We start from the raw sequence: 12,598 nt of genomic DNA on the forward strand, positions 1-12,598 counted from the left end.
CAAACACGACTTCCTAACGTCAGCTTTGACTTCCTGCAGATGCTCTGCCCGTGCTTGGGATCTCTGGGAGCAGTTTCCACTCATCCTTCCTTTCCAGTGGCCTTGGCTGGCTTGGACCTGGCCCTGCCTTTTGTCTCTGCCCTCTGCTCTTCCCAGGTTCTGTGGAATGCGTGGAGAACTCTGCTGTTTGCTTTGGATGGGCCCAAACTATTGCAAAACCTACAAGTAGAAATGCTGGGCTGATATTTTTTTCTCACTGGTAACTCAGTGGAATAATAGAGAAGTCTGGAATGACAACAGGAAAAGGAGGTGTGGCTTTGTGTGTGTTTGTTCTTACCTCTTGAAATTTTTAATTAAGGAGCAAGAGAGCAGAATTTCTTGAAGTATATGAGTGGCTCTGGGGGGCAGAGTGGTGAGGCAGGGGAATTGGTCTGATATACAGAAGTTAATTTATAGTGACATGAGCTCAGAGTGGGATATTTTCCTTCATAAGTCCAATTATATTTGTATATTCAGGAGAGAGACTGAGTGTAGGTTCAGATATGCTGTGATGTACTAATTAGTGCCCTGATGTCCCACGATACTTAATACTTGTTTCTCAAAGTAGAATTTTCATCTCTTAATGAATTTAGCTCTCAGGGTGGTAGGTGAGATAGTTTCTCTTTTCCTTTTCCCCATGATTTGTTTTCTCTCCAAAAAAACTTCCTTTATTTTCAGCAATGACCAATTCTTGGCCTAAATATTTGCCCAGACTTTACACAGACTCTTTCAAGTTTTGCCCCCAACTTTGTGATAAATTTTGTATTTTTTTTTTTGTTTGTTTCGAACCCCCAGGTTTGAGCTGGTTTTAAATTGAACTTTACTCTTCCTGGTTTGTTCCTGGCAGTTCTTATCAGCTTTGTGTTATGGTCACTCTTTTTCCAGACTTTTTTAAAGGACTTTTGGGAGCCCCTCATCACTACCCTTAGAATAGCCAGGAAGGGCTGGGAATGCAGGGAGGGCTGGACCACAGGGGTTGAATGTGGTGTTGCCATGGGAGCAGATATTTCTATTTATCACGTTAAAATACATGGCTCTTTTTTTTTTAAAAAGGTTACCAACCCTTGTTTTATGAGCAGTATTTAGTGCCATTGTTAATAACAATTTTATCCAGGCTCTATGGGCTGCACTATTCAAACAATATAGTTTTTGCACTGACTTTGCATGACTTCTGTTAGTGGAAGAATCCGAGGAATGCTGCTTATATGGCATTTGGTATGAAATCATGGCAGTAACTAGAACTGAAATTCAGAATTTCATCCGCTGAGAATCTGTCCTTATAAAAGCTGATGGTTCTATTTAATCCGTGGAGCAGCATTTCTGAAAACACTTTATAGAAAGAAGGCTTCCCAAATGAAGTGAAACATTTGGACATTCTCAAATCCCCAAGGAGTTTGGTTTTTTGGGGTTTTTTTTGGTTTTTTTTTGTTTATGGAATGATTCATTCCAAATCACTCCCCATTAAACTGCATTTTCCTATTGTGGCCCCGTGGCCCCAGGGGAGGTTATAGTTCACAAATCTCAGCTCCCATCGTGTCCTGCAGAGCTGGAGCAGAGGAGAAGCCGTGGTGTGTTATGGGAGATGGAATTTATGCCTCATGGAGTCATGGTTTGGGTTGGAAGGGACCTTAAAAACCATCTCTGCCACGGGCAGGGCCACCTTCCACCAGCCCAGGTTGCTCCAAGCCCCCTCCAACCAGGTCTCTCCATTCTCTCCAACAAGTCAAGTTTTCAGAATGCAGCTCTGCTCTATTCATTGGGAACAGCTAATGAAATTCCCTGTTTTGTTGAATAACTTCCAAATAGTAGAAGAGGAGATGAAGTAAATTACCTTCTTACTCGAGGAGCTCTTGGGAGAATCAAAATGTGTCTGGCAAGACTGTCTGAGACATTAATTTTAGCCGTGGGGTGTCAATGACCTTGAGAAGTTCGACTTTACCCTTCCCCAGTGTCCAAAGGCACTTGGATCAGGGCTGGAGAATGGAGAGGGACTAGTGCCACCTATTGAAGAGTGGATCCTCTTTGCTTTACTTGCAGCTCTTCTGTCTGCTTTCATTTTTAATCTCAAAGCTCTTTAACTCCAGCCCACGGTTGGCTGCTCTGCTGTGCTCTTGGCTTGAGGCTACACCGGTGAGTTTGGGGAATTGCCATCTGCATGAGGACGAAAAAAGAGATCAAGATTTATTGTTTTCTCCACAGAATTTTATGAATCCACTCAAGGCACAACCATGTAATCTGATTTTGTGTGCTTAAAGCTTGGATAAGTGATTTCTCCTCACTTTGTGCCATCGAGATACTGTCAAAAGAAAGCAAACGTGGGATAACACTATTAGTGATTTGATTTTGAGCACTGTCAGTGATTAGTTCTGCTGACCTTGTAATATTCACCAAGTGTCAGCTGGAAAGAGTAAAATATCCTGGTAAGATATTTCAAAATAAACAGCTCAGGATTTCCATCCAGGGAACGCTAAGGATTGGAACACAAAGGGGAAAAAGGTGAATGAAAAGCTGGTTGTCACTTGGTTTAGTTGGTAGTTTAATGTCCCTGTGTGTTCTTGTGATATTCAGGCGTGACAGGAGCAGCTCTTGGCAACTCTGCACTGGTGTCCTTGGGCTCCCAGTGGTTTGTGGCTTTCCTGTGAGCCCATTCCTGAGTGTCTGATGAGGTGTTCAGGGGACCAGCCGTGGGTTATGAAAACACTGCTGCTCTGCTCTCGAAATTCCACCGCGCAGCAGATTTCAAACTGGAGGTGTTTTACTTAAAGGACCAAAAGGGAGCAAATGGCAGATTTAGGGGGTTCAAGAGAGCACTTCAAGGTGGCTCTTTTTAGTGTGCCTGGTTCAGACAAGGAGTGCTATCAGAGCAGGTCTGGTTCTGCAGGTAACAGTGTTACCTTCAGATAACTTATTAAAATCACTAGAAAGCTGCTGTGTGTCCCAGTCAAGGATGGAATCTCTCAGCTGGCCTGCCTACACCTCAGTCCAGCCTTTGTGTTGTGTTAGGAGAAGGGTTGAGTGCCTGTTCCTTGTCTGAAGGGAGCAAATACAGGGAAAAAGCAATTATGGGCTTATTTGGGTTCAAGTTGTCCTAATTTCAGTTGTTTCTCCATTCTAAATTTCAAAGGGGTTTTTGGGTGAAGTTGAGACTTGTGGTGTTGCACAGTTGGGAACTCCGAACTCTGTAAGGCCAGTTTGTGTTGGATCACCTGCTGCATTTCTGCTTTGGCATCAGGCTCATTCCAGGAGGAAGGTCATCAATAGATTTAAGGGTTATTAGTCCTGGAAAAAAAAGCAATGCAGTGGAAGAGCAGCGAGTGCTCAGGGCTACCCTGTGTCTTTAAAGAAGGACAGTTCTTGTGAGTCAAAAGATTAGTTTGGTGGCTTACTCATAAAACCTGTAGGGCTGGCACAGGGCTGGAAAGGAGCTGTTTTTATGGAATAGCACATGTTCCCACACCCCACCCCGGGGCATCATTCTTGTGAAGTGAGGCTTCAAGAAGCTTGGTCACACAGAAGAATGGGAGGTGCAGAAGGGAGAGGCTTGTTCTTTCCCTTAACCACGTGAAGAGGCTCAGGGGGGTTTGCTCCTCTTGTCTGCTCTCACCTTGCATCCATCCCATCCCACTGTGTGCGTGGTGAGTTGCTGGGATGTGACACTGGGACCAGACTGCTGCAAAAGTCCTGGAATACAGCCCTTCCCACTGCTCCCACACCCATTTCCATGGATGCCACACTGGAGGAGAACAGGACTGACTGGGCAGGCTGTGTTTTCACTTGAGGCTCCTCATTTCCATCAGGAGTTGCTCCAGAGAAGTGAAAGGAGCTGTAGTGGTGTGAGAGTAATTTAGGCTGTGGGTATGACTCCATGCTCTGTTAGAATTCGTTCCTTAAAAAGTATTCCAGAAAAGCCAGTCTGTCTGGGACAGCTCCCTGTGCTCCCTCCACACTAAACAGAACTGCCACAATTTCTGTATCTGATTGTGGAGAACTCCCAATTCCTTCTCAGGGTGCTGGTGCAGGAATTTTACCTAGGAAAAATTCCTATTTTGCTAGTGTAGGAATTTTGTGGCTGTAGAAAAGAAGCAGCAAAGCAAGCTGTTAGAAATCAGGGTGATATAAATAAAAGGACCTCGGGGAAGCATTTTGCAAAGTTCCCAAAGTCACTTTTCAGGATAATGGCTCCACTGTGGGAGGCTTTTTGCAGATGCTCCTAGGGAAGTGCTCAACAGTGAATATGCCAAGACTGCTGCTTGCTTTTGTTTTATTTTTCCCTTATTTCATTTTCAGGTGAGCAAGAGACATAAGCAGCATTTCACCTCGTCAAAATGCTGCAGCTACTAAGTAAATGTATCTCAACAGCAGCATTTATGGTCACATTACACTGAGTATAGCAGGAAACAAAACAAGTTGCCTTTGATGTCTCACAGCAGGTTAAAGGAGGAGCAGATTCAAACTCACATCTCCTGGGATTTTGGCCCTGAACTTTAGTAGCCTGAAGCAGGGTCTTTATTTCAGAAGTCTTGTTCAGGGGAGTTAAGTGTGGCTTGTACTTGTTCCCTGCTGCTGGTCTGGCTCTGTGTGATAATCTCACCTGGAACAGAAGGTGCCCCAAGAGGAGACTTGTGCTGAGAATGGGCAGAACTTTTCCTGATCACTAAATCTGTTTTAGTCCAACCCCCTGTGTTAGTCTGAGAGATTTGTGCCTTCTTGTAGAAGCTGTGTGTTGTTTTTGATGAAGTGGAACATGACAGCCCTCTGGTGTACTCTGAAAAACCATTAACACAGACAAAGGGAATGATGCTCATTGGTTTGTGTACTGCTGCTCTTCCTTAAAAGCTGCTTTTACCTCGAGTTGTGTGTGATGTGCCAGAGCTGTCTGCATCTCTGCTGCTCTATCTCTCTGTTTTGTGTAGCTGAAGCAATAAGCTTGACCTGTCTTGACATCCCTCTCTATTCCTGGACTGCTGCCCTGTTTCTGTCTCTCATATATTTTCCCTCTGTTGTACTGTACCAGTTCCTCTCAGTACTGTGTGATTATCTAGGAGGATAAGGTTTTGGACTGATGCCCAGCTTGTGTCTCTTTGTATTTCTCTCCTCCTCTTTCTCCTGGCCTTTCCCCACCTTTCTGGAGCAGGTCTGGTTCAGCGCTGTGTCGTGATCCAGCGGGATGAGAACGGATTCGGGCTGACAGTCAGCGGAGACAACCCGGTCTTCGTGCAGTCCGTCAAGGAAGGTGGGCAAGGAGGGGGCCAAACGTGCCAGCCAGGGAGCAGCCTGAGGCTTTCCATGTGGATCAGAGGAATAGGGAGGAGAAAACTCCGAAAATCCTCGTGGGTGGGGCGGCTGTACCTTGGGAATGACGTGCGGCTCCTTTGGGATGCAGTGAATCTTTTGGGATGCAGTGAATCGCCTCCTCCGTGTCTGATGGGTTCAAAACTGACCTCTTGTGTCCAAGGGGAAGGAAATGACTCCTTGGAACGTGGTGGGATTGTGGCTGTGGGGTATGCACTGCCAAGTGAGAACAGAGCTGCTCTAGACAAGATACCCAGAGATTTTAACCTGCTGGGGGCAGAGGAAGCTTGGTGAAGTGCAGGAAATAGTTTTGCATCAAACTGCAAAAGTGTTAAAACCACTTTTCTTTGAGTGTTTGTACCGAAATGGGAACTGAAGGGTTTCTTTTCCCTGCAGATGGAGCAGCCATGCGGGCTGGAGTGCAAACAGGGGATAGAATTATCAAGGTAAGGGCATTCAGATTGTGGGGGAAGTGGATCCTTTGTATTAAATGAGCTCTGTCCCTGAAAAAACTCCATTGATACATCTGCTGGGATGTTTTCATTTGCCTGGCAGACTGAGGAGTGGGTCGTTTCCATGTTCTGGGGATACCAGACCAGTAACCACTGAAATCCCACTGCTCAATGTTAGTTTTGTTGTGGAGATCACTTATTTCAGAGCTTTGTGGGTCAGTTCAGCATCCTACAAGGTTCAAGTATCACAAATACAACAGAAACAGAAATGGCAGGGGAGAGAAGGAATGGGGAGTTATTAATAATCACCTGTAGATAAAATCTGCCTGAATTATTGTTTTTCCCCTGAGTGGCCCCAGATCCATGTTTTCTTTTAGTGCCAAGCAACTAAGAAACCAAATCAGTAACTAAAAAGACTGTGTAAACTATTAGTGCAAAGTGACTGCTTGTGCTGCAGCAGCTCCTGACACAAATAGAGCTGGGATTTCAACCAGGCATTTAAATTAATGAATTAAATCAGCTACCCTGTTGTTTTTCTGCCCAGTCAGAGATGGATTGCTTTTTTATGTTTGTTTGACTGCTTGGAGTGGGTTTTTTTTTTGGTATGTGTATAGTTTTCTTTTAGCAGAGCTCTGCTCACTGAGATAAACTGTTAGAAGGATAAATTGTTTGCCTGATGGTGTCTTGAAAGATGTAGTAATGGAGATGGGGGTGGGGAAAGAAAATATTGTGGTGCTTTTTGTGTCATTTGTGGATGCTTTTGGTTGGAAATCAGTTGCTAAACACTGAATTTTCTCCCCCTCCCTGCCCCAGGTGAACGGCACCCTCGTAACACACTCGAACCATTTGGAGGTGGTAAAGCTGATCAAGTGTAAGTAAAGGCCATTTCTGGCCCTGAGCTCCTCAAAAGCATGACAGGCATCCTTTGAAAGGCTGTTTGAGCCTTCAGGTGACAAGGGTGAGGTCTAACCATGCCCGGTGCTGAGAGAGAAAGGGAGGGTGTGAAACAGGGAAGTGAAATCGGGGTAATTCTGACACCTTGAACTCAACCTGGTACATTCTCCTGTAGCTTCTCCTTAGCTTGATGTTTGAATTTACTGTCAAGCCTTGCCCAGGTGCTTTCCCATCTTTTGTTTCCACCTTAAATACCAGAGCTATTCAGGCACTTTTAAGTGCATTGCTGGGTGATGCTTGCACAGCATCACCCATTGCTGGAGGAAGTGTGTTCTTGGTTGATTATCTTGCACAAGGAAGAAGGTGGTGGTGGTTCCTTCCGCCCCAGCAGAGTTTATTTTGTGGCATGAACCTGTGTGTACTGTAAATACAACCTGCTGGACTAGAAATTATTGCATTGCTTGCTTTTATATCACGGAAGTTTTTGGGTTATCTGAAATTTAAGTAGATGTTTGTAAACCAGGGCTGACCACGCTCTCAGATTTGAAGGAGGAATGGGTGAGGAATGGTCTGAGTTTTGTCTCCAGGGTGAATCATGGGAGTAGAACCACAGAAATCTCCAAATGTCTGACATGTGACCTGTCCTTGTCTCCCTGCAGCGGGTTCCTATGTAGCTCTCACTGTCCAGGGGCGCCCACCAGGGTCGCCCCAGATTCCCTTGGCTGATTCTGAAGTGGATCTGGCAGGATTTGGGCATATGTCTCCCATCATGACATCTCCCCACTCACCTGGCACATCAGGAAATGCAGAAAGGATCACCAGCCCAGTGCTTATGGGGGTAAGATTTAAAGCTCTCTCTCCAAAGAACTGTGGAAATGTAGTCTGGTATTTTTTTATTTTTTTTAACCTGGATTATTTAGTGCTTCTTGCACAAATCACAGATTGGAATATTTATCCTGTCAGTGGATATTTATTCACTGGGTGAAAAACGTTTTGCAAGTGAAAATATCCAGTCCCATCTGAGGGTTTTTTAAATGTTGATAGCTGTGTTCAGAATTAGGAAAGAACACATAGGATTGTGTTTGGAAGCTTGAATTGCTTTTTGTTTAGAGCCTGTGTTTGGGAAGCAGATGAAAAATGGGCATGTCCGTTCTCCTGATCTTCCCAGCTCCACCAAAAAAACCCCAACCCTTAATCTCTCTGTATTTTCTAGGAGGAGAATAATATTGTCCACAACCAGAAGGTGGAGATTCTGAGGAAGATGCTACAGAAGGAGCAGGAGAGGCTGCAGGTACCGGGGTTGTGTGAGGTGGAGAGGGGTGGGGGAAGGTCAGAGGTGGGTTGTTGAATCACTGCTTACAGAGCTATAGAAAATAGCTTATTGAAAAATTTATTATTGAAATGTGTAAATGGAATGAAAGGAGCAGCAGGTTGGGGTTCCAAGCTGAGGTGCTGAGTGGAAGCTCAATTCTTTTGCAGTCTCTCCAAGAGGAATACGGCCGGTCCCCCACCCCCCGCCTGCTCAAGGAGATCCAGGAGGCCAAAAAGCACATTCCTCAGCTGCAGGAGCAGCTCTCCAAAGCCACGGGCTGCACTCAGGTAGCACAACATGTTGGGCTTCTCTGTGGGATGCTCCAGGTGGAAATTCTTGGGGGATGATGATGTGGGTGAGCAGGAGTTCCCTGCCAGGCTCTGCCGTGCTGGGACGGGCAGGTTGCACCCTCTAGAGCTGAGATTTGGGAGTTAAGCTTGCAGAGTGCAGTGTAATGTCAGTGTAAGGATATGCAGGAGGCTTTACAGTGGGCTTTCAAATCATCTGTGAAAAACTGCTTTTAAAACAGCCAGTGTGAGCTATCATGTGTTGATCAGTCTGTCAGTGCGACTTCAGAAAACCCCCTGAAGTCATTCTTACTATGGGGAATGAAGAACTGGAAGCTTAAAACAATTTTACCTTCACTTTTGAAAAAAAAAATCAATTTAGTTTCTGTTATGTGTTATTTTCCCCCTTTTCCTTCTGCCTGTGATAAGTCCTGAAAACTTGGCGTGGTTTTTCTGTTGTTTTCTCTTAGAAAACCATTGCAGCCTTTTCTAGATAACTTAGGGAAGTTTTATAAGTAATGTGATCTAACTGGCTTTTGGTTTTTTAAGGATCATCCCTTGAAATATTCTGTTTGCTCTGTGCTGTCTCCCAACTCACTTTATCTTTTCAGGATGGAGTCTTGTCCTCCAGGTCTGTGTCGGAGTCGCTGCAGATCAGCGAGGGGGAGGCAGAGAGTGGGGACTGTGGGAGCAAACTGGACTGCAGTGGGGACAGCCCCTCCAGACCCAACAGTGACATTGCTGATGTGAGTCTCCAACAGCCCCAGCGCTTTGCTTCTCTGCCCTTTGGGTTTGGTTTTCCTGTGCAGGTTCTCTGTGCTGTCCTGTGTGTCACACTGTGCTCTGTCTCAGCAACTCTGTGCTGGAAAAGGCTCCTCAGCACCCACCAAAACTCCTTCCCTGATAAAACATGATAGACTGGACTTGTAGGAACCAGGAAAGAAATGGTGTGGGTTTGGGTTTTTAGCCAGGATTAGATTTCCCTGTAACCAGACAAAGAAAGATGGGTGCCAGCTTCCCTCTCACGACTCAGGTGCCACGTGGAGCATCTTCTCTGAGAATGTTCCAGTTGCAGAACTGTGACTGGGATCCAGTCAGTGGGCAAGTTGCCAGGAAAGTGGGGAAGAGCCTTCCTTCTACCAAATAAGCTTCAGTTCTTGCCAGCAGTAAAGGCTCTTAGTGTGTTCCCTCATTAGTTATCAATCTGTGCTCGTGTGCTCTCCCTGCTGCAGAGCCCTAGTGCCTAATCCTTAATTAAGTCACTATCTGATTAGTGCAGGGGAATTGAGACTCTGTGCTTGGATTTGGCCTGAGTTTGTTGATTAACTTAAGGATGTGGGAGCTAAATTTGTCCCAGCAGTTGGAAGTGAAAGCAAGGTGGGTCAGATGTGAACAGACACGACTCTAATGTGCAACATTCCTCCTCCAGCTCCAAATCTGACAGGATATCACTCATGTTTCTATATAATAAATGCTGAAAGAATTCATAGTTATCTTCCTGATAGACTTAATCCTGTCAGTATTGTGGATGTATTAGATCACTGGAGGTGATTGGCACACCAAACATTGAGGCTTTTCAATCCAAAGTGGCTCTGAGAAAGGATCAGGGGGCAATGGAAACCTTTGGAAGCTGAACAAGAACTCCAGAGTCGTGCAGCTGGGGTGGAATAACTTTATGGAAAAAGACAGGCTGGAAAGCAACAGCCTGGCTGAAAAAAACCTTTGGACACACTGAAGATGAGCCAACAGCACGTGCTTTTTGCAAATAAAGCCAAGGGTGTGCTGGGCCACCTGAGGAAGAGGAGGTGGAGAGAAGAGAGCTGAACATGAACTGTCAATAGAGGAGGAGGGAGCAATGAAAAGCCAAGGACAGGTGGTAGATTTTACAGCTCTGCTGTTGCTCAGTGTCACCAGCTTTCTTCCCCAAACTGCTTCTGCATTCACTTGGGGTTTTGGGGGGTTTTGTGCACGTAGGACACACATCTTGGCCTGTCTTTTCAACACCTCAGCTGTTGAGCAGCTCACTGTGTGAGAAAGGAGAAGTTTTGGCTGTTGTGGCTGAAACACTTGGTGTGCAGTTCTCACTTTGCTGGATTTGCTGGTACTTACCAGAACTGAACTTCCTTCTCTCTCCCAGAGTCCTCGCAGTGGCTTGAAGGAGAGGATTTATCCAGATGAGAGCCCAGAAAAGCCTGAGGTTCAAGATACTGTGAGTACAAATCATAAAGTGTCACAACAGCATCTCCTGTAATGGGCCCATTAAAATCTTGCTGCTTTTCCCCCACTTTCTAAATGGAGCATGCATGAACTTTGCTTGAGAAAATAAAATGCAATTAAAATGGTGCAGGGAAAGTTAATTAGCTGAGTAAATGTTTATGGAGCTTAAGAGCAGAGCCGTTTAGAGGCAAGAAATACATAATCAGCAGTAAAACAGCTGGACAGAAAATAGGTAGAGCAGTTGTACATGTTTTATTCTTTGAGTCCAGCCTTTTTTTAGGATATTTAGTCATTTTGAGGCTGGCATCATCAGCAGTGGTAAAAGTGGAGCACAGCAGGAAGTGCAGACCTGTCTGAACGTATCATCATCCTTAGGATGACTTCCCAGTTATTTTTCCCCTCATCTGCCTGTCTTTCCAAAGTCATATTTCTCCATTTACACTAAGATGGCATTTGTCATCTGCCACATGCTCGGTGTGCTCATGTGTGCAGATGATGCAGTTGGTCTTGAATCATCTGATTTGATGGTTCTGGGGGGGAGCATTGGGGAGGGGAACTGCAAACTTGGACAAGGCTGAGGGAAGACACGTGGGTTTCCACAGAGTTTGGAGAAGAATAAAAAGGGTAGTAGTATTTCCAGCTTGATAAAGAAGGTTTGCTGTGATAAGAGAGTAATAGCATCATGCTTTTCTTCCCTTCCCTTGCTCCTGACTCACCCCAGGATTCCCAGTCCAGTGTTGGAAGTCCTTTATCCCGAGTGGGGACTCAGATCATTGGAGCAGAGGACGATGACTTTGACACGGAACAGGAGCAGGTGGGAATGACTTTTGGCCTCAGCCACCCTTTTTCCTGTTGAAATCCCATTCTGTTCCTCTGGGCCTGAACTCCAGGTGCTCCATGACTTGCTTGTGTTGAGCAGTTCTGGTGAAATAACAATTAGGGAGTGTGATTCTTGTTATTGCTGGTCTTACCAAACAGGAACATTTGGGGAGTTTATGACAATATGCCATCTTTGAGTCTGTTATCCTTTCCTTCTTCTCATAACTTCAAGCTTTCTAGACATTAATTTGCCTTATTTCATTTACTTGTGTAGTTTCTGTGAACTTCTGCATTATTGTCCCAGCAGTAGCTTTTGCCATATTTACTCCTGAGTTGTTTTAGCTGCCCTGGGTTTATCTCACAGCAGCTTTCTGGAATAATTCAGGTGTTTTCCTTGTATCTCCACAGATTAATGGACAGTGCAGCTGCTTCCAGAACATCGAGCTCCTGAAGTCTCGCCCAGCTCACCTGGCTGTTCTCCTGCACCACGTGGTGTCTCAGTTTGATCCTGCAGCACTGGTAGGATGGTCTGGAATTGTTTCCCTGGCAGTGTTAACCAGAATAAATCAGGATCTCCTCGTGTAGCACTCAGTGGCTTGGCTTAGCAAGGGGGGAAATGCAAGCCCTGTGCAGGCATGAGGGTGATAAATCCCTCCTTTATCTTCTCAGGTAGATGGAGGAACACAAAGAGAACTGTCCTCTTTACATTTAGCTGCTCACAAATAAATATTTAGCTCTTGAAGGCCTTTCATTCCACCCTAAGGTGGTGGGATTAGTTGTGTCTGATCTCTCTGTGTCTTCCCTCTCCACTGATTTTTATCTCTGGTTCCCTCCATGGCTGAAAGTACCTGGGAAGGGTTTCAGTCCAGCAGTGCTGAATTCCGTGAAATATTTGAAAGAAAACTTGGGAGTTAGGGCTGTTAGGTGGGATTAGTTGTGTACAGGGAAGGTCTGACCCCTCTGTGTCTGTTTTCCTGCCCCTTCCCTCTCCCCTGATGTTACCTGAGGTTCCCTTGAGGACTCCAAGTACCTGGGAATGGTTTCAATCCAGCAGTGCTGAATTCCTTGAAATGTCTGAAAGAAAACTCAGGATTTAGGGGTGGTAGAAGAGTTGCTGTGGCATCACTGACTTTCTTGCCCTCCTGTTTCCCACAGCTGTGCTACCTTTACACAGACCTGTACAAACAGACCAACTCCAAAGAGACCCGGAGAGTCTTCCTGGAGTTTTACCAGTTCTTCCTGGACAGAGCTGCAGTAGGTTCCAGTCATTTCCCTCATTTCCAAGC

The 12,598-nt window shown here is 45.4% G+C and overlaps 1 protein-coding gene across 2 annotated transcripts in view; it reads left to right on the plus strand.

Annotated features, from left to right (window-relative positions):
• Positions 1 to 12,598, plus strand: part of ARHGEF12 (Rho guanine nucleotide exchange factor 12) — a 73,775-nt gene that overhangs the window by 37,695 nt on the left and 23,482 nt on the right. For both annotated transcript variants that reach the window (XM_027699438.1, XM_027699439.1), the window contains exons 5-15: positions 5,174 to 5,272; positions 5,728 to 5,777; positions 6,597 to 6,654; positions 7,337 to 7,515; positions 7,891 to 7,968; positions 8,157 to 8,276; positions 8,888 to 9,022; positions 10,414 to 10,485; positions 11,215 to 11,307; positions 11,721 to 11,831; positions 12,468 to 12,566. In XM_027699438.1, the coding sequence (XP_027555239.1) occupies positions 5,174 to 5,272; positions 5,728 to 5,777; positions 6,597 to 6,654; positions 7,337 to 7,515; positions 7,891 to 7,968; positions 8,157 to 8,276; positions 8,888 to 9,022; positions 10,414 to 10,485; positions 11,215 to 11,307; positions 11,721 to 11,831; positions 12,468 to 12,566 (1,094 nt within the window). The remainder of the gene's footprint in view (positions 1 to 5,173; positions 5,273 to 5,727; positions 5,778 to 6,596; positions 6,655 to 7,336; positions 7,516 to 7,890; positions 7,969 to 8,156; positions 8,277 to 8,887; positions 9,023 to 10,413; positions 10,486 to 11,214; positions 11,308 to 11,720; positions 11,832 to 12,467; positions 12,567 to 12,598) is intronic.

The sequence above is a fragment of the Neopelma chrysocephalum genome, unplaced genomic scaffold (genome assembly GCF_003984885.1).
Source record: "Neopelma chrysocephalum unplaced genomic scaffold, ASM398488v2 Primary Assembly neopelma1_138, whole genome shotgun sequence".
NCBI lineage: Eukaryota > Metazoa > Chordata > Aves > Passeriformes > Pipridae > Neopelma > Neopelma chrysocephalum.